Source organism: Podarcis gaigeae (assembly GCF_964106915.1).
Source record: "Podarcis gaigeae genome assembly, chromosome: 18".
Lineage (NCBI taxonomy): Eukaryota > Metazoa > Chordata > Lepidosauria > Squamata > Lacertidae > Podarcis > Podarcis gaigeae.
In genome coordinates, this window is record NC_139696.1 from 3,140,749 (window position 1) to 3,161,469 (window position 20,721).

The following is a 20,721-nucleotide window of genomic DNA, read 5'->3' on the forward strand; positions in this document are numbered from 1 at the left end:
AGTGCAAGTAGATAAATAGATACCACTCCAGCAGGAAGGTAAAGGGCGTTTCTGTGCACTGCTCTGGTTTGCCAGAAGCGGCTTAGTCCTGCTGGCCACATGACCCGGAAGCTGTACGCCGGCTCCCTTGGCCAGTAAAGCGAGATGAGCACCGCAACCCCAGAGTCAGTCACGACTGGACCTAATAGTCAGGGGTCCCTTTACCTTTAAGGTGCTACTGGAAGGTTTATTTTTATTTTGTTCCGACTACGACAGACCAGCATGGCTACATACCTTTATGTGGTATATGTGGTATACAGCGGTTCCGCTCCTTTCTCCCGGGCTGTGTCCAGAAAGTGGTGTTGGGGGATGAGTGTTCAGACCCCTGGGCTCTCACTTGTGGGGTGCCTAAGGGCTCCATCCTCTCCCCCATGTTTTTTAACATGTATATAAAACCGTTGGGGAGATCATCATGGGGTTTGGGCTGGGTGTCCATCAGTATGCGGATGATACCCAGCTCTACCTTTCTTAAATCAGAACCAGTGAAGGTCCTGTGTGAGTGTCTGGAGGCGGCTGGATGATGGATGGCGGCTAACACATTGAGGTTGAATCCTGACAAGGCAGAAGGACTGTTTTGGGGGGTGGGCTGGTGTGGAGGACGCCCTGGTCCTGAATGGGGTAACTGTGCCCCTGAAGGACCAGGTGCGCAGCCTGAGGGTCATTTTGGACTCACAGCTGTCCATGGAGGCACAGGTCAATTCTGCGTCCAGGGCAGCTCCACCTGGTACGCAGGATGAGACCCTCCCTGCCCGCAGACTGTCTGGCCAGAGTGGTGCATGCTCTAGTTAGCTCCCGCTTGGACTACTGCGATGCGCTCTCCGTGGTGCTACCTTTGAAGGTGACCCGGAAACTGCAATCTTTCGACGCCACACCCAAAGTCTGGATAATGCGTTTCCCGTCAGGGTCAAGCACTGGGCCGGGCGAGAGACGAAGGCTTTCAGGCAGAGGCATCCTTAGGCCTCACAAAGGGAGTGGCTCAGGTTTAGCTGTGCCCCTGAAGGACCAGGTGTGCAGCCTGGGGGTCATTTTGGACTCACAGCTGTCCATGGAGGCGAAGGTCAATTCTGTGTCCAGGGCAGCTCCATCTGGTATGCAGGATGAGACCCTCTCTGCCCACAGACTCTCTGGCCAGAGTGGTGCATGCTCTGGTTATCTCCCGCTTGGACTACTGCTATGCGTTCCTCACTTCCTCCTCCGTTCAGGGGGTTGGACTAGATGACCATTGGGTCCCTTCCAACGCCAGGATTCTGTAATTCTAAGATTCTGACTGTTGTTAAGCTTTTTAAAATCTTTTTTATTATTATTACGTGTTCTTAACATTGTATAATGCCCTTGGATCTATTGATAAGGGGTTGTATATAAACTGATGATGATGATGATGATAATAATGAAGGCTGTTTTACACTGAACCAGACCCTTGGTCCAGGAAGCTCAATACTAATAAAGTTCATGCATTAGCTGCTCCATTCCTCAAAATAATAATAATAATAATAATAATAATAATAATAATAATAATAATAATAATAATGGACCCCGACCACTAGGTCCAGTTGTGGCCGACTCTGGGGTTGCGGCGCTCATCTCTCTTTACTGGCTGAGGGAGCCGGCGTCCAGCTTCTGGGTCATGTGGCCAGCAGGACTAAGCCGCTTCTGGCGAACCAGAGCAGCGCACGGAAACGCCGTTTACCTTCCCGCTGGAGTGGTACCTATTGATCTACTTGCACTTTGACGTGCTTTCAAACTGCTAGGTTGGCAGGAGCTGGGACCGAGCAACGGGAGCTCACCCCATCATTGCGGGGATTCGAACCGCCGACCTTCCGAGTCCTAGGCTCTGTGGTTTAACCCACAGCGCCACCCGCGTCCCGTTAAGATAGTAAAATTCACGTCAAATTGGTGTTTTAGGGTTTGTTTTTAAAAGTCTGGAATGGATTAATCCGTTTTGCATTCCTTTCTATGGGAAAGCGTGACTTGGTTTTGGAACGCTTTGGTTTTGGAACAGATTAAGTTTGAGAACCAAAGTGCCACTGTACAGAAGCTGACCGCCTTGGGCTCATCGAACTCCGTATCATGTACGATGGCTAGCAAGGTCTTCCCTGGGATTTGGGGCAAGTTTTCTTTCTGGCAAACCAGAGCAGCGCACGGAAACGCCGTTTACCTTCCTGCTGCAGTGGTACCTATTTATCTACTTGCACTTGACGTGCTTTCGAACTGCTAGGTTGGCAGGAGCAGGGACTGAGCAATGGGAGCTCACCCTGTCATTGCGGGGATTCGAACCGCCGACCTTCTGATCGGCAAGTCCTAGGCTCTGTGGTTTAGACCACAACGCCACCCGCATCCCAATAATAATAATAATAATAATAATAATAATAATAATAATAATAATAATAATACCACCTTTATTGTCATTGCATAACCTGTGTTCAATGAAATTAAACAACCGTCCCTCCTGCCACCACACACTCAATCTCTTATCGAACAACACACCACCTTGCAAGCCAATTTCGCTGTTACATTAATATTTTCTATTATCTATATGCTGCCCAAAGCCGTCTCTTCCATGCACTTGCCCAACCCCCTTTGGAAGCCATCCAAGCTGGCCTTCCCTGCTTACTGTGGCAGAGAGTTCCACAGTTTAAGGCCATGCTCCGCGAACGACTCCCGCATCTCCCTGCTGGCTGTACAGTGTCTCTGTACTGTTTATTTACACATGAGATCATTTCAACACAGGGCGCTGCTTAATCTTTTAATTATCTCTCAAGTTTCTTTTTTTTTGGGGGGGGGGGAAGAGTGTGGAAACCTCCAGGGAAGCAATTTATAAACGAAACAAGCGATTATGTAAGAACGCTCAGCTCCATTGCAGCCAAACGGAGGGAAGTAAAAAGAGGCAAAAGACACACACAACCCAACAAAGGAGTGCTTTTATCATTCTATTTTATTAGATATTTCCAAAAATAAAGGGGGAGCGACGGACGACATTGCATACAAGAATTTCACCTTGTCTCCGTACGGATCTACGCCTGGATACAGAAATCTGGTTTGCCGTCGCCTCTTTCGAAAAGAACGGAGGAGAGGGAGGAGGAAGAAGGAAGCACAATGGGATTGTCCACTTACTATTATCAGGCAAGAGAACTTTTTCTTTTTTAAAAAAAAACCACCAACCCAAAAAACGAAAACACCGAAATTCTCCTTAAATAAAGCGTTTTAATAATAAATTACAACAGTTAAAAACGAACGACGGCGGGGGATGGGTGGGCCCATACCCGACGGGAGCTGAAATAATAATAACAATAATAATAATAATAATAATAAAATAGGCTTCGATGCCCCAAGCCTTTGGGCTGAACGGGAAAAGAGGTACGTCCCTGAAGGGATTGATGGGCACGAAAACACACCAAGGAAAAGGTGGGGAGATATGGGGAGGTGGAATAAATGCCCCCCCCCCCCGAGGAAAGACCCTAATGTAACAGTGGGAAAAGCTCTCCTGTTTCGTAGGATGAGGTTGCATCCCTCCCCTTTAAAAAAAAATTTTTGCTTCCCGCCCCTCAATACAACAAGTTTTGCATCTTCCACATGGGAGCCGAAAAGCTCTTGGTCTATAGAAAGGATGGAGGATGAATTCATCACACACTTCAGGAAAAAAACAAACCCCACAGCTTATTTACAAAGGGCGGAGGGGTAGGAGATAAATCTTTCTTTAAAAATCAAGAGAGAGAGGAATTATTTCTGTTGGATTGCATTTGTAGATATATATATATATATATAATCGAGAAAGGAAACCGCCTCTGGTTTTACAGCAAAACTACAATGGTTCATCGTCAACACAGCGATTTACACTTCTGGGAGGGGGCGGGCAGGGAGAAATCCCAAACAGAAGAGGTGATATGTGACCATCGACCTAGAGCAAGCCCTGCAGGATTTCTGCCCCCCTCCCCAAAATCCTGCGCACCCCCTTCTGTACAAAGCGCGTCAAAACGGGGGTGAGCGCTCAGGTTCCAAAAACACGTTGCAAAACGAAATAAAACCGGGAGAGATATAAATATATATATATATATATTTATAATGTACATACAGACACACACACACACCCCACGGGTCTAATGTAGACTTCTAAGAAAAGATGTCCGATGTCGCTCCCTGCTGGCCAACAGCACCAAATTTGTCTTTCCTGCTGAAATGGGGAGATGGGTGGGAAGGAGCAGCTCCCCGCTCTGACAGGGCTCAGATGTTTTGGGGTGGCGGGGAAATTTAAAAGGGTGGTGGCGAACACAGCACAAGCAGCGTCGGGAAATGGCAGCCGGGACAGACTTGGCCACCCGGGCGCCCCCAGGCAGCTCGGACTACCGCTCCTATCGCCCGCGACGTGGGGCAGGGCTCCAAGCTGACGAGAGCTTCCACGGAGAGGTCTTTGAGGGCGGATTGTCAAGATGAAGGAAAGGGTGAGCAGGAAAGGCGGGCGAAGGAATCAAGTCCGCTCACCAGGAGTAACGCCCAAGGTTCGCAGAGCTTTGCAACTGGCTCTCAGGCGTCCCAAATACATTCCAGTCGTTGGACTGCAAAGCCAAACGACTCTAGAAGGTGGCAGGTTTCTTTGACAGGGAGGGAGAGATCTCTCCCCTTAAGTCAAAGAAAGGATCCCTCCGATTCTGGATCGCACGTGGAGGCAGATGGCTAGGACGCCCAGGAAGGGAAAGGAGAGCTTTTCTGTGTTTCAAAGGCAGATTTGAGGCTCTGCCGCGGGGAGAGGCACGGCCGGGCTTTCTCTTGAAGGCTCCGCTGAGAGAGACAAGACCTTTCGCTTCTCAAGGGCTATTTAAGGAAACCGCTTCGCCAAAAGGACATTTGTCTGTGCAAACAAAACAGACGGCGAGTGAGCGAGCGAGAGTACGCACAGGCAAGCTAACGCAGCTTCGGCTGTGGAAATATCTCGCCTTCGCTGTCTTTTCAGGGACGTGCGTGGGGCAGCCTTCGAAAAACCTCCAAGAAGCTTTGAACAGCAACTGGCGCCAGCTGGATGGCCGGGCGGCTGATGGCAGCCGCAGCCCAAAATGTCAGGAGGGCTGGATTTGTAACACCGCCTGCCGTTCCGGCACGCGGCAGGCCTCCTCTCGAAGGAACCGCGATTCGTGCTACCCGGGTCCTGGCTTCGAAGAGCAGCGTACAAGACGTTCAAACTGGTTCTGTCCCAGAGACCAGGTGGGCAGAAATTGTTAGGATGGGGGGGAAAAGCGCCTGCCTCGCCAGTCAGCGATTCCTCTGCCTGTTGGAGCCTGCGGTGATAACCAACTCCGGTTAACACTCGGAGGCGCGGAAAAGCCTTCTCCTGTGGGCTGCAAGGTCCTCCAAAGTCGATGCGATGTGGAGCCACTCAAAGCTTCGGTGGAAGAGAGCTGCCTTTCGCCACCAAAACAGGGGATTTGTTTCTTGCGCTTCTTTCAGGAACGCAGATCAACATGGCGAGAGGAGAGGGCCGTCTCTCAACCTCACCACCAGGCAAGACGCCGTCTCGTCGAAATCCCTGGGCTGGGCCAGCTGTGCGCAGATGCTTCGCTTAAAAGACTCGCGCGCTGAAGAGCCCTTGCAGATTTTGGGGGGGAAGGGCCCAAAACTGACACACAAACACACACACATAAAATGCTCACATGTTGAAATGAACGGCTCGCGGGAGCCAAAATGACTGCTTCTGCGCCACGTCCACAGAGACAGCCTTGCCAACCTTGGCACAGCAGTATTTCTGACCACGCCGAGTTCCTTGGGGGCTCCGTGATCTCGCCACTTTCTGAGCGGAAAGCCGTTCCCCATTTCCCGGAGGATCGACGGGGGGGGGGGTTTGAGGCCACCTGGGTGACCAACCGCGCAGGTTCACAACACCGCCCCCCCGTCCTTCGCGCCCCCAAAAGTGCAGTAAACTGTTCCTTAATAATAATTCTTTTTTTAAAAAAAAAAAAAGCACGACAGTGCTACAATTCTGTGCAAGGACGGAAAAAATAAATACATGATTTTAAAATAAAACAGAGAGGAAGTTCACAGTATCACATACAGACAGGTAGCTACAATATAGTGCACTTTGAGGGGGGATATATATATATGTATAAATTGGTCACTACCCAGAATTAAGGGGCCCTTTCCCAGCTTGATGCACGCCCCCCCCCCCAAGAAGGAGGAGCTGTTCACAGGTCGTTGCTTGGATGGATATAAATACACATCTTGAGGGGAGAGAGGAGGGAGTGAACGAGACGCGGTTGATGGAGGTTTTTCTTCCTGCCTTCGGGATCCAGGAGGTGCGACGCCGCCCCTGCTCCCCGTCCCAGCTGAGCAGCAGGCAGCAGGGCTGGGCGAGAGGGGACCCCGCGACTGGTGGCAAGAGGGACGAATCGTTTCTTGGGGTCGGGGGCTTTGCATAGAAGTTACTGCAGGAGGGGGACAAAAAAAGGAAAGAGAAAGGAGTTACTGGAAGAGCAAAACAAAACGGTTTCTGGCTGATATTACAGTGGTACCTCGGGTTACATACGCTTCAGGTTACAGACTCCGCTAACCCAGAAATAGTACCTCGGGTTAAGAACTTTGCTTCAGGATGAGAACAGAAATCGTGCTCCGGCGGCGCGGCAGCAGCAGGAGGCCCCATTAGCTAAAGTGGTGCTTCAGGTTCAGAACAGTTTCAGGTTAAGAACGGACCTCCGGAACGAATTAAGTACTTAACCCGAGGTACCACTGTACTATCCTGCAATCTATGCTCAGGGCAGGTGCGAAAAGGGGGGTTCGGAAAAAGGCATCGACGCACGGCGCCAGCCCCACTATGCCGGCAGAGACTCATGTGCCGCCTTCGTACAAATTAACACACGTACAAATTGTAGCGTAGTAAATCCCGGAGTGATTGTGTGGACAGACGGCTGCCGGCGTATGACCCTTGTTGATTTAAAGTAGGGTTTTCCCAAGCTGGGGTTCTTCCGCTGTTGTCGGACTACAGCTCCCATCATGCCCGACCGCTGGACGATGGGAGTTGTAGTCCGACAACAGCGGGAGAGCCCCAGCTTGGGAAAACCCCGCTGTGCGAAGGTCAAGGTTCTTTTTCAGAGTTCCACTGCGTTTTTCAACAACCTGCCCGCCCAAGATCGTGGAAGCTCTCGCACCTGAGACAGAATGCGAGGTAAAATACCGCATTTGTAAGGTAACCCGCTGGCAGATAGAACCGATTAGGAATTACACCTGACTACAAAATTCTCAATTTCATTCACTGATATAAACCATGAAGGGGTAAAGAGGTAATGGAGAAATATTTCTGTAGTTCAAGATTCTTGGATTAATTTAAAGGTAAAGGGACTGACCATTAGGTCCAGTCGTGGCCGACTCTGGAGTTTGCGGCGCTCATCTCGCTTTACTGGCCGAGGGAGCTGGCATACAGCTTCCAGGTCATGTGGCCAGCAGGACTAAGCCGCTTCTGGCGAACCAGAGCAGCGCACAGAAACGCCGTTTACCTTCCCGCTGGAGTGGTACCTATTGATCTACTTGCACTTTGACGTGCTTTCGAACTGCTAGGTTGTCAGGAGCAGGGACCGAGCAACGGGAGCTCACCCCGTCATTGCGGGGATTCGAACCACCGACCTTCTGATCGGCAAGTCCTAGGCTCTGTGGTTTAACCCACAGTGCCACAAGACCCTTAAAGTACCACCTGACCCCTTATATCCCTCCCTGGTCGCTGAGCTCTTTGGGGTGGTCACTCTCAATGGTTTCCCCTCCCATGGCTCAGAGGCATGGTGTGTAGGCTACACCAGAAGCTTTGTAGTCAATTTTGAGGGTCCGACTCTGTAGAGCTCCCTGCTGGCTGAGATCCGACAGGTGCCCTCCCTGCTAAACGTCAGACGCTAGATTCCAGCAGGGTTCTCAAGTTCAAAAACACGCTACGCCCATTTTTTAAACTTTAGGTTTCGCCACGTGGTTTTTGCATTCTGCAGTGGAACCTCGGTTTCCAAACGTAATCCGTTCCGGAAGAACCATCCGACTTCCGAAACGTTTGAAAACCGAACGTGGATTCAATAGGGAGACTCGAAATGGAAGCGGCGTCGGACGTTCGGGTTCCGATAAAACGTTCAAAAAACCGGAACATTTACTTCCGGGTTTTCATCATTCGGGAGCCGAAACAAACGGAGCCATTTGAGAACCGAGGTTTGACAACGCACGCTGTTGTTTCGACCAGTTTGTTGCGCAAACTGGTTTTGTGTGACCATCCACAGAAATACAGGATCTACAAATGTTGGGAATAATAAGGCAAGCTTTCGGCCATCCACAGCAATAAGGTAAAGGTAAAGGGACCCCTGACCATTAGGTCCAGTTCTGGACGACTCTGGGGTTGCGGCACTCATCTCGCTTTACTGGCCGAGGGAGCCGGCGTACAGCTTCCGGGTCATGTGGCCAGCAGGACTAAGCCACTTCTGGCAAACCAGAGCAGCGCACGGAAACGCCGTTTATCTTCTCGCCGGAGCGGTACCTATTTATCTACTTGCACTTTGACGTGCTTTCAAACTGCTAGGTTGGCAGGAGCAGGGACTGAGCAACGGGAGCTCACCCCGTCATCGCGGGGATTGGAATCGCCGACCTTCTGATCGGCAAGCCCTGGGCTCTGTGGTTAAACCCACAGTGGTTAAAAGTAAAGGGACCCCTGACCATTAGGTCCAGTCGTGGCCGACTCTGGGGTTGAGGCGCTCATCTCGCTTTATTGGCAGAGGGAGCCGGCGTACAGCTTCCAGGTCATGTGGCCAGCAGGACTAAGCTGCTTCTGGCAAACCAGAGCAGCGCACGGAAACGCCGTTTACCTTCCCGCCGGAGTGGTACCTATTTATCTACTTGCACTTTGACGTGCTTTCAAACTGCTAGGTGGGCAGGAGCAGGGACCGAGAAACGGGAGCTCACCCCGTCGCGGGGAATCGAACTGCCAACCTTCTGATCGGCAAGTCCTAGGCTCTGTGGTTTAACCCACAGCGCCACCCGTTTCCCTTATCCACAGCAATACAGGATCTACAAATAATAAGGCAAGCTTTCGGGGGCATGCCACAAGCCCGCTTCATCAGGACGCGATCAGAGAAGGAGCTTTTTCCCCGTGACCAGTTATCTCATGCACACACCCCCCCAGCGACTTACTGTATCGCTCTCCTCGTCGGAGACAGAGTGGATCTGAGTGTTATAATGGAGCGGCGAATACACCCAGCTCCGTTCGTCTGTTGGCTGCTGTACCGCAAAGCAAGAGCAGAGGCAGGCAGGAGAGGAAAACGAAGAAAGAAAAAGAGAGAGAGAGAGAGAGAGATGAGAATAAGGACAGTTCGGAGCACAACTGTGTAGCAGAAAAGAGAAAGAGAGTGCGCAGAGCACAGGCCAGGCTTTCTCCAAACAAAGGGGTTGCCTTTTGGATATTTTAGGGCTGCGACTTCCCTATCCCCCCCCCCCCCTCTGCAAAATAACACAAGAAGAATCTGGGTACAAGTTTCTGATCTGCAAACGCCTTAACTAGGAACACAGCACAGCCGGGTTTGAGTCCTGATGGAGGTGCAACAGCTGGGATACGGCAGAAAATTCTGGGGAGATTTAGCCGTGGAAGTATTAACTGGCCACACGTTCCTCTATAACTATTCGATAGCTGCTCAGGGAGACCAGAACAATGAATTGGGAAGAGTCTTCCATGAGCTCACTATGAAACCATCTATGAACTATGAATACCATCTCCTGGTCTGCTCCGCAGAGGACCTTAAGGTCCATGAACAACCATAGTTTAGAGGTCCCAAGCCCTAAGGAAGTCGGATTATCCTCCGCCAGGGCCAGGGCCTTCTCAGTGATGGCTCTGACCTGGTGGAATGCTCTGTCCCGTTAGCCGCCCTGAGCCCGGTTTTTGAACTGGGAAGGGCGGGGTATAAATAAAAAAACATTATTATTATTATCCACTCCTGTCTTGCCTTGGCCTCAGTTTTCCCCATCTGCAATATGGGGAGATTACTGACCTACCTTACAGGGTGGTTGTAGAAATGCTGCAACATAACTACATAAACTAACTGTTCGTGTTAGGGCCAGCTAGCTTAGCACGGCGAGTGACATTCGGCCTCAAGGAAAAAGGGGGTCCCTTTGCCACCAAAGCCCCTGGGCATTTCAAAGCTGTAGCTGAGCTCTGCCAGCGGATTTCACTTACGTCCCCAGAGGAAACCGAGGCGGCTCGTAGCCTGCGCAGGCGTGGGGAGTAAATCCAGTACCTTCCGTCTGTGAACTGGGTGGCGCACGGCAGGGCAGATGATGGGAGTTTTTTTTTGGGGGGGGGAATAAAGAAAGCAGGGAGAGGCAGATGGGAAAGGATAAAAGGGAGGTGGAGAAAGAAAGAAAAAAAGATGATGTTGGAAGGGGTGAGAATGAATGATCATGAAACAGAGAGAAAAGCTGATGGAGGCAGTTTTTGTAGGGGAAGTGGAGGACTGTTGCTGGAACCCAAGCTGCATGGAAAAGGTTTTGCTGGAGCTCAGATGCATGAAGGAGGGTGTTGCTGCGGCAGGAAACCCCCCACCCCCAATTGCAGGAAGGCATGCAGGGATGCAACTCAGGTCGACACCCAAAAAAATAAAATAAAGGTAAAGGTAAAGGGACCCCTGACCATTAGGTCCACTCGTGACTGACTCTGGGGTTGTGGCGCTGATCTCGCTTTACTGGCCGAGGGAGCCGCCGTCCAGCTTCCGGGTCATGTGGCCAGCAGGACTAAGCAGCTTCTGGCGAACCAGACCAGCGCACGGAAATGCCGTTTACCTTCCCACCAGAGTGGTACCTATTTATCTACTTGCGCTTTGACATGCTTTTGAACTGCTAGGTGGGCAGGAGCAGGGACCGAGCAATGGGAGCTCACCCCGCCATTGCGGGGATTCGAACCGCCAACCTTCCGAGTCCTAGGCTCAGTGGTTTAACCCACAGCGCCACCCGCGTCCCATTAAGATAGTAAAATTCACGTCAAATTGGTGTTTGGTAGTCTGGAATGGATTAATCCGTTTTGCATTCCTTTCTCTGGGAAAGCGTGACTTGGTTTTGGAACGCTTTGGTTTTGCAACAGATTAAGTTGGAGAACCAAAGTGCCACTGTACAGAAGCTGACCTCCTTGGGCTCATCGAACTCCGTATCATGTATGATGGCTAGCAAGGTCTTCCCTGGGATTTGGGGCAAGTTTTCTTTCCAAATTCTACTTGGAAAGGCTGAACTGAAGAAAGGGAAGCCACACCTCCCGTAGCTGCAGAACCAATGAATACCAGAGAACGTTGGCTTTGTTTTTTGGGGGGGTGGGAGGAGGAATGACACACTCTAAAAAACCCCCAGGAAAGTCAGAAGCACAGCACTCCACAACTGCCAGATGGCCAATTCCGAACAGCAAATGTTATAATGAACAAAGCAACCGAGGCAGATTGCGTTTCCACTTCAAATGCGTTTCAAACCACACGGCGCAAGTTTGTTTTGTTTTTTTAAAAAAGAGCGAAACCAAAAGCAAAACAGGAGCCGATTCCCTTCTGCAGCTGTTTTGGAGAAGCTGCTTTGCAAAGCAAAGAGGAAAAGGAGGGGGGGCAAGGGGGGGAGGCAGATCTGAGGCAGGATCCAGCAAGGAGCGTGTGGTGCTGCCCTCCCCCCAGATGAAAGGGCTGGGGCTGGAGTCACTGAAGGGCACAAGCAAGGAAAGGGGTCAAAACCCAGTCCTCTGGGGCAGGGACTGTTCAGCTAAAGCCGTCGGAGAGGGCCAGAGTCAATGTCGGTCCTACTCAAGAGTAGCCCTGCTGTGGGCAGAACACGAGGCACATCCAAACCACGCATTTAGAGTATCGCTTCAAGCGGTCGTGGCTTCCTGTCCCCAAAGGATCCTGGGAACTGTAGTTCTGCTCAGAGTGCTGTTAGGTAGGCATAGGCCCTCCAGCTGTTTCGGGACTACAACTCCCATCATCCCGAGCTAACAGGACCAGTGGGCAGGGATGATGGGAGCCGTAGTCCCAAAACAGCTGGAGGGCAGAGTTTGCCTGTGCCTGCTGTTAGGAGGAGCCCTCATTCCCCTCGCAGAACTACAATCCCCAGAGTGGCTCAGCGGTCAACCCCCTTTTCCCAGGGAATGCTGGGAATTGTAGTTCTGAGAGGTGGGTTTGCTAAGAACCGTTGACGAACTATAGTTCACAGCAATCTTTGGGGGGAAGCCACAACTGTTTAAAGAGAGAAATGCATGATGAAGATTGGCTGGATACAGCTCAGGATCTCGCCCCTACTCCAGCTGGGCAGGGGGTCAGATTGAGAGTTTATGGGGCACAGGGGCAGCTAGAGAACGACAGGCCTTTGAGGTGGGACTATGCAGAGGGAGTGGAGTGAAACTCCTTCTGCTTCCTTCCAGGGGGTTCTTCCTTTCAATGGGTCTACGAGTAGGGATTAGGAACCCAAGGAAAGCCTGCTAGATCAGCCCTGGTCCAGTTACTGCTCTCACAGGGGCCGACCAGATGTTCCCTGCTTGTAGAAAGCTAGGACATCAGCAAGATACTGGTTTAATTACGTGCAAGGGAGTTTAACAGCCCAAATTCGTTTTAGCCACACACTGCGTGAAGGACTTTCTCTTATTGGTCCTGACTTGGGACGCTGGCGCCCGGGGAGTATCTCCCGCCTTGCTTAAAGAAAAACATGGCGTCACTTCCTGTCTTACTGAAGCCACTTCCGCCCTTAACCTTGCCAGTTCCTTGGGAGAACGAGTCTCTTTTTTCTACTTATTTATGGTGGGCATTGCAAAAACAAGATGCCATGGAGGGGCAGGGCTGAGGAATATCTGGTTTAGGTTCTAGCAGGTTTGGCAAAAAGCAAACAGACGGGATTCGGCGTGAGAATTTGCGCCCACTCCAAACGCACACACGCTTAAGCACCCAGACTCACTTTCTCCCTGATTCAGTCTCCCTAGACTTCGTCCTCTGAACCCGATTCCGGCTGGAGAGAAAAGAAGCAAGGCCGGTTCACCGATAGCTCTTGGGAGTCACCGTCTCCTGGGTTGTCGACCCAACCCCGGGGAAATACAGCAAGCTTGTTTACAATGAGTATCAGCTCTCTGGGGTTCCAGGCAGCACCCCTGACTCTGAACCTGGGGCTTTCTGTGTGGGAAGATGCTATACCGCTGAGCTATGTACCGTATTTTTTGCTCCATAAGATGCACCTGACCATAAGACACACCTAGTTTTTGGAGGAGGAAAACAAGAAAAAAAATATTCTGAAAGAAACAGTGGATGTATGATTTTTGTGGTTCATGCTATGGCCACAGACATGATATGTGGTTTGAAGGGGAGTTTGGGGTAGCCCAATGCAAAAATCCTGAGGATCCATGCTTTGTAAGCAGGTTTTTGCACCACTGTGGCCCCACAAAACAGTGGATGCGTGTTTTTTGTGTGCAGGCTATAGCCATGGACATGCAATGCGATCTGATGGTGAATTTGGGGCGACCCAATGCAAAAATCCTGAGGATCCATGTGGTTTGATCTCCCCCTTTCCAGGCAGCCTCTTTTATTGCTAGCTTCCCTTATTTCCCTCCTGATCGCTTGCCGATCAGCTACTCAGTGGCTTCGTTTCAACACCCCCTTCCCTCTTGTTTGCCTTAGCATCTTTTCCTTAGCCAGAGCATTTTTTTTGCTCCTCCTTTTCTTCTAATTTCTTGTTTTGGTATTCCTGTCTCCTCTCCTTGCAAGTTCGCTGTCTTTACCTCCCCCCTCCCAGGCAGCCTCCTTTATCGCTAGCGTCCCTTATCTCCCTCCTGATCGCTTGCCGATCAGCTGCTCAGCGGTTTCATTTCAACACCCCCTTCCCTCTTTCTAAAAAATAAAAAGCACAACCTGCTTTTTGCCCCTGGGCAATTTGGCTCCAGGGACCACGCATTCGTTCCATAAGACGCACAGACATTTTCCCTTACCTTTTAGGAGGGAAAAAATGCGTCTTATTGAGCGAAAAATACGGTACTTTTATTTCGAGCTAACACCCTAGTCCTCATGGTTCTGAATAAAGCGCTGGCTTGAACGGGAGCACCAGGAAAGGAAACTGCTTTCTGCAGAGATCAATATTGTACACAAGCAGCTCTCTGGAGTTTCAAGCCCGGGACGTTCCCAGCCCTACCCGGAGATTTGAACCCAGGACCTTCTGTCCCCCCCCCCAAAACAGATACTGTGCCCCCGAGCCACAGTCCGGCCAGTCGCTTTCCTGACCCCCAGAGTTTTCATTCGTTTATTTGTAAAACGGAACTTACAAAATATATATCTGGGACGGGGAGGTCCTCCTCATCCGATGCTTGACTGGCGGGCTCGGAGGCCTGGCTGGCTGTCTCCACCTCCGCCGACGCCTTCGACAGCACTGTGGCGCAAGCCAGAGAGGTCGCCTCCCTGGAAAAAGACCAGAGGGTGTGGGAAGCACAGTCTGAGACTGGGCTATTTGCTCGCAGGAGCAGCCCTCCCCACTGCGAGCCCTCGGGGTGGTTTGGCCGAAACCACAAGGCCGCACAGAGTCAGGCCATCGGGTTGACCTGGCCCAGCACTGACCGGCAGCAGCAGCAGCTGCCTGAGGTTTCCACGCAGCCCTGCCTGGGGACTGGTTCAGGGCCATTTTGCTTGCAAAGCTGAGCTTGGCCCCTTCCCCAAACCAAGTGCCCGTCCACCTGTCAACAGAGCCTGCTCAACCCTTGCTCCAGCACAGGGGCTGCAAAGGGACAGTGGCTTTTTCAACGCTCCCCTGGGACGTTTTGTATGCATTACAAAAATGTAACTCCCGCAGATAGAAAGCTTGCACACCAAAGACAGAAGCAGCCTTTTTTTAAAAAAGAAAAACTTGGCTAGCGTTAACCCCCACCCCACCCCAAAAATGTCGGGGAGGTTGTCAGTTTGAATTTCTTAGTGCAGAAAGTATTGATCTGATGTGTAGAGATCTTTCCTTTTTCAATTACAGTGGTGCCTCGCAAGACGAAAAGAATCCGTTCCGCGATTCTCTTCGTCTAGCGGTTTTTTCGTCTTGCGAAGCAAGCCCATTGACATCTTAGCGGATTAGCGCTATTAGCGGTCTAGCGGCTTTTAGCGATCAGCTGAGAGGCGGATTATCAGCGGAACAGCTGATAAGCGGCTTAGCGTCTTAGGAAAGGGGGGGGAAGGGGGGGAAAACCGCGGGAACTTGCAAGATTTTTTCGTCTGGCGAAGCAACCCCATAGGGAAATTCGTTTAGTGAAGCGCCTCCAAAACGGAAAACCCTTTCGCCTAGCGGGTTTTCCGTCTTGCGAGGCGTTCGTCTTGCAGGGCACCACTGTAATTCGAGAGGGTTCTGGAAGCCTCTTTGTGTGAAAGCAACAAGCAGAAGGTTCGTGATGTTTGGGTTATACCTTCAGAGAAGCTGAGTGCAGCTGACTTAATCTGGTTCTGTTATCTTTTTCTGTGAAGGTCATGCTGACTATAAAAGTAAGGCCAGAAGGAGACTGGATTTTACTGTTTCTATCTCTATTCCTTCTGGTGTGATGTTCTGCATATAGTGTTAAGGTTTAGACTTATTATGAGTTATTGTAAGTTTAAGTTAAATCTGTTGCAACTGGGTTACTTATGGACAGCGCCAATCCTGAATACAGTGGTACCTCGGGTTACATACGCTTCAGGTTACATACGCTTCAGGTTACAGACTCCGCTAACCCAGAAATAGTGCTTCAGGTTAAGAACTTTGCTTCAGGATAAGAACAGAAATCGGGCTCCGGCAGCATGGCGGCAGCAGGAGGCCCCATTAGCTAAAGTGGTGCTTCAGGTTAAGAACAGTTTCAGGTTAAGAACGGACCTCCAGAACGAATTAAGTACTTAACCAGAGGTACCACTGTACATTGGATTTGTGACCATTATGCTCATTTGCCTTCAGTAGCAGTAAAGCTCTGCTGGGTGAAATATTAATTGCCTCTGGTCTTAATTTTTTGGGAATCCTGAAACGTCTTTTAAGTTTCTATTCTGCTAGCTATATGTTGGAATCTGCTTGGGATCAACACTGAGTAGAATTCCATGACAGAGGACCCTCAAACAGAAACAGAACCCTCTCCCTGTGGTCTGTTTAGGTTTTCCAGACCCTTTGCCACCCTGGACGCGATTTGGTTCGGCTAGCGCCTTCCTGACCCTTTCAACAGGGAAATGCCAAGGAATTGGGACATGAGACGCTTCCTGCATGCAGGGCAGGTCCTCTGTGTCCCCCCCCCCCCCAAATGTGCCTGGAAAGCTTTCGCATGCGTCCTAGCGCAGCAACTTGCCCTGACCCTGCGGCAGCCATGTCTGGGACCACGATCTCGATGTCACACTTGGGCTTGAGTTCCACCGTGATTTGCTGGAGGTCGTCTTCCGCCCGGAGCTGTTCACGAGACCTGCGGGTTTGGGAGGAAAGGAATTTATTATTATTATTAATTATTATTATTATTACTATTACTACTACTACTATTATTCTATCCATTTCTATACCGCTTTATACTTTTAAGAAAAACCTCAAAGCTGTTTAGGTAAAGATAAAGGTAAAGGGACCCCTGACCATTAGGTCCACTCGTGGCCGACTCTGGGGTTGCGGAGCTCATCTCGCTTTACTGGCCGAGGGAGCCGGCGTACAGCTTCCGGGTCATGTGGCCAGCAAGACTAAGCCGCTTCTGGCGAACCAGAGCAGCGCACGGAAACGCCGTTTACCTTCCCGCCGGAGCGGTACCTATTTATCTACTTGTGACATGCTTTCGAAGTGCTAGGTTGGCAGGAGCCGGGACCGAGCAACGGGAGCTCACCCCGTCATTGCAGGGATTCGAACCGCCGACCTTCTGATCAGCAAGTCCTAGGCTGTGTGGTTTAACCCACAGAGACACCCGCGTCCCTTAAAATGCAGATATAAAACAGCATAAGTAATGAGAGAATGAAATATTATCATAAGCATGACACAACTGAGATGGTGACTGGCTCCAAGGTCACCCAGTGAATTCATTGGCTGAGTGGGGATTCAAATCCTGTCACTGGCTCCAATTTATTAGGCACGTATTAGGGCACTGAAATCTACAGACAGCCGTGATGATCCACTCCTGGGAGACACAAACTGTTAGAGAAGAAGCACTCGACTCACCTCCCGTCATGTCCTGAGGACTGCGTACGCCGCCTGTGAAGGAACAAGCAGGGCGTGAAAAAGCTAAAACTTTCAGCGTTGAATATTCTTTTGATCTATATACCTGTTGCACGGAATAGGACGACAATGGACTCTACGCGCCCAAATGGCGGCCAAGAGACCGATGTTGATGAATTGGAAGAATTTAAAATATTATCCCCTTTAATCGATAACGCTCACAACTTACGGATGGGCGGCTTACAGATGTAGACTTTGTTTGGATAAATTGGACAATGTCTGGCATCAGGACGAAGCAGGCGATTAACACCTACATAAAGTAATACCTTGGAAGCCAAACGGAAGCCGTTCTGGAAATCTGTTCGACTTCCAAAACATTTCGGAAGCCGCGTCGGACATTTGGGTTCCAAAAGAACGTTTGCAAACCGGAACACTTGCTTCCGAGGTCTCTGGCGTTCGGGAGCCAAAATGTTCGAGTGCCAAGATGTTTGGCTTCCAAGGCACGACTGTATGGGTTAGGGTAATAACATTGTATATATTTATATAAGAATGTACAGGAGTATATTACAATGCATTCTTGCATATTGCTTCTTTCTACATATTTTTGTTCTTTTCTCATTTTCCTTTCCTTTTCCTTTATTTTTTAAAATTCTTTCAATAACATTAATACTGAAACGGCGGCAAGCGTTGTTACACAACAGATGAAACATGTACGAACGGTTTTTCCAATTTCTTCTTCTTTCTTTATGCTTCTGCTGCCTTCTTATTTTTATTCAGCGGCCCCCAATTGCACCCAAGGCTCCTACCGCCCCCCTGGATCGCTTCTGCGCCCCTCAGAGGGCAATATTGCCCACTTTCAGAAATACAGCACTAGTTAATCATAAGGGTCCCTTCCAACTTTTTACTTCTATGCACACATACTTATTTACTTAAGATAATAATAGTAATTTATTATTTAATAGCTGGGTTTCCCCAGCCACTCTGGGCGGCTCCCAACAGAATATAATAATAATTAAAAAGCAGGAAAACATCACACATTAAAAACTTCCCTAAACAGGGCTGCCTTCAGATGTCTTCTAAAAGTCTAGAAGTTGTTTATTTCCTTGACATTTGATGGGAGGGCGTTCCACAGGCAGGGCGCCACCACCGAGAAGGCTCTCTGCCTTAAGAGACTTTCAACATCCCTCAAAGTATGCGCAAGTCCCCCTTTTCTGTATTGTGCCAATACGCCACGAGCCCTCTGTTTTCCCGCAAAGGCAGTTACACTGACGAGACCCGCTAACGTCACCCTGTTTGCTGTCTCGGAAGTCCCGCTCAAAAGGACGGTGATCAAAAACCACCCGGAATCTGAAAAAGGCTTATCGAGAAAGGCGCTTGGCTGCTCTTACTGTAGCCTTATTAGACTTTACCAATTGGTGGGCTCCGTGTTGCTCCCGGACGGGAGGAAGGAAGTCAAATGACACCGAGGGTTGGTTCAGAGAAAGGGTTCTTTATTTCTGCTCTCCGGAGCAGCAGAAAGGCACTTGCGTGGTCAGTCCACAGCAAGTCCAAAGAAATGAGAAATTTCATGCAGTATATATATCCTCCAGGCACCCTCTTCCCCCCCCTTCCCCAGGAATCCAGCCACACCAGCTTGTACACGCAGGTTGACATCACAGATGTTCCTGCTCCAGTACTCTTAACCATAAAAGGGTTTTCCTTCCTGTACTTCTGACCATAAAAGGGTATTCCTGTTCCTATGCTCTTATCTTGGAGCAAGAGGTCACCAGCTCCAAGAACACACTCTGGCGCTGTTCCCGGACTAGGTCTGTGCATCAGAGTGTGGTAAGATAAGACCAAGACATCTCATCCCTACTCCACTGGAACAGCCAAGGTCATCCATTGCCGTGACTGATAAAGGAGAGAGCTTTGTTTATACAGCTGTGTTCTTGTTATGCATTTTGCTCAACAGCCTGAAGTTAATGCATTTTAGAAATGTTCCCTTGGAGAAAGAAGAAAAGGGGGGTTTGGGGTCCCGTTTCAAACTGACTACACAGAAACCCATTCCTTCATCACCTGTAACGGGGCTGTTCCGAGGACTCGGATGGAGACCTCTCGGGGACGGAGAGAGAGGTGGACGAGAGGGTAGTGGCGATGGAGGCGGTGGTGGCTTCTTCGAAGGACGGAGGGGTGCACGGGAGCAAGTCTGGCCGGCCTGTCGCAGTGGAGAAAAAGGAGAGGATGTTTTTAGCTGCTGTAGGTTGTTAAAGTTTGTGGGTTGTAAAAACTTTGACCCACTGCTGCAATGCCCCTGCAATAAATGTGATTTATTGCCACTCCGACAAACTCCAGTGGCGCCCACACGCTTCCACTCACGCACTGCCACTCTTCTCAGTTGCCAGATAATAGAGTTCACACGCAGCATAAAATGGCTCGTCTGTGTCAACGTGGTGTCTTCTGTAACTCAGCTCGACACCAGTGCTTCTAATCTGACACTTTATTGAGAAGCATAACAAACAGAAAACCTACAGAATCTAGCTGCATGCTTGCAGCTTTCTGCCTCTAACAAAAACAAAGCTACCTTGCTCACATTCTCAGACAGACTGCTCTCCAGAGAGAGCTCAGCCCCCACAGAGCACAGATCAAAGGAAAATGCCTGGGTCATGTGGGCAGCGCACTCAATTAATAAGAACGCTTCTGGAGTGTTAACTCTTGGCTGTCCAGAACCACAACATAGGGTCATTGGCGTGAGCGCAAATAAGCGTGCGGAAGGGGGCGGGACAGTCCCTTATCCCAGTGCCGTGTCCCGCTGCTGTCCCTTATTGATGATGTCCCGTAAATTTCCCGGGTTTCAAAGGAAGCAGCTCCTCTCCCTCCCTCCCTCCCTGCCGGCCAGGGAGGAGGGAGGCTCCAGCTGTGTTGCTTGGCTGCGTTGCTCACCCAATAAGAACGACTGGGGGGTGGAGCTTGCATGCCTTGTGCGCGTTGCCTGGGGCCTCGCCTTTGCTCAGCGCTTCCCAGCGGAGAGGTGACTGTGGTTTTTCTTGCTGCATCCCCTTTGCCAGGTTGCTGCGCTGTGGGAACCACCGCTAGAGGCTTCGTTTGGCTGCTGGCTGGGCTTTCTGCCTTTGGCTCGGAGGGGCTCAGAAGTTGAACCTACCTGTGCCTTATTTTGGCTGCTGATCCCTTATTTTCGAGGCTGCTGGTTCCTTGTTTTCAAATCTGTAGGTTGACAGCTATGGGCTGGCCACACACACAAACACACACATCTGCACAGCCACCCTCTAATGACACAAGGGAAACCGAGTCCTACTCAGGGCGAAAGTGGCGACACAGCTGTTCTCTCCCCTTTTCCGGAGAAGACGTCAGTCTCGCCAGGGACGGGAAGTTGTTCTGTAGGGAGTTGAGCAACGCCTTCACTGTGGTGAGGTTCCCGGGAGAAGCTGAGGTGTGTGCAAGGTATCAAAATCCCCTTAAGTGGAAGCGGAAATCCTGGTTCTGGTTCAGCCACAAATTCATTCATAAACACAACCGCCATCTCTGGGCCCCAGAACAGAGAAGGCTCAACTCTTTCCAGGACAACTTTCTACTAGCTAA

General features: G+C 50.3%; 1 protein-coding gene across 12 annotated transcripts in view; it reads right to left on the minus strand.

The window, feature by feature from the left end:
- Positions 1-2,953: 2,953 nt before the first annotated feature.
- The window catches only part of PIP5K1C (phosphatidylinositol-4-phosphate 5-kinase type 1 gamma), a 52,357-nt gene continuing 34,589 nt past the window's right edge, over positions 2,954-20,721 (minus strand). The window contains exons 13-20 of one of the 12 annotated variants that reach the window (XR_014559713.1): positions 19,201-19,339; positions 17,149-17,181; positions 16,313-16,417; positions 14,294-14,426; positions 12,943-12,993; positions 10,208-10,282; positions 9,172-9,258; positions 2,954-6,446 (exon numbers count right to left, since the gene is read on the minus strand). Coding sequence is in view for 9 of the 12 variants with exons in the window: in XM_083720367.1 (XP_083576493.1) it covers positions 6,444-6,446; positions 9,172-9,258; positions 10,208-10,282; positions 14,294-14,426; positions 16,307-16,417; positions 17,149-17,181; positions 19,201-19,339 (581 nt within the window). In the remaining 3 variants the exon portion in view is untranslated. Of the gene's footprint in view, positions 6,447-9,171; positions 9,259-10,207; positions 10,283-12,942; positions 12,994-14,293; positions 14,427-16,306; positions 16,418-17,148; positions 17,182-19,200; positions 19,340-20,721 lie in introns of those variants that run through there. The other 11 variants (XR_014559712.1, XM_083720370.1, XM_083720367.1 and 8 more) reach the window with 11 other exon arrangements.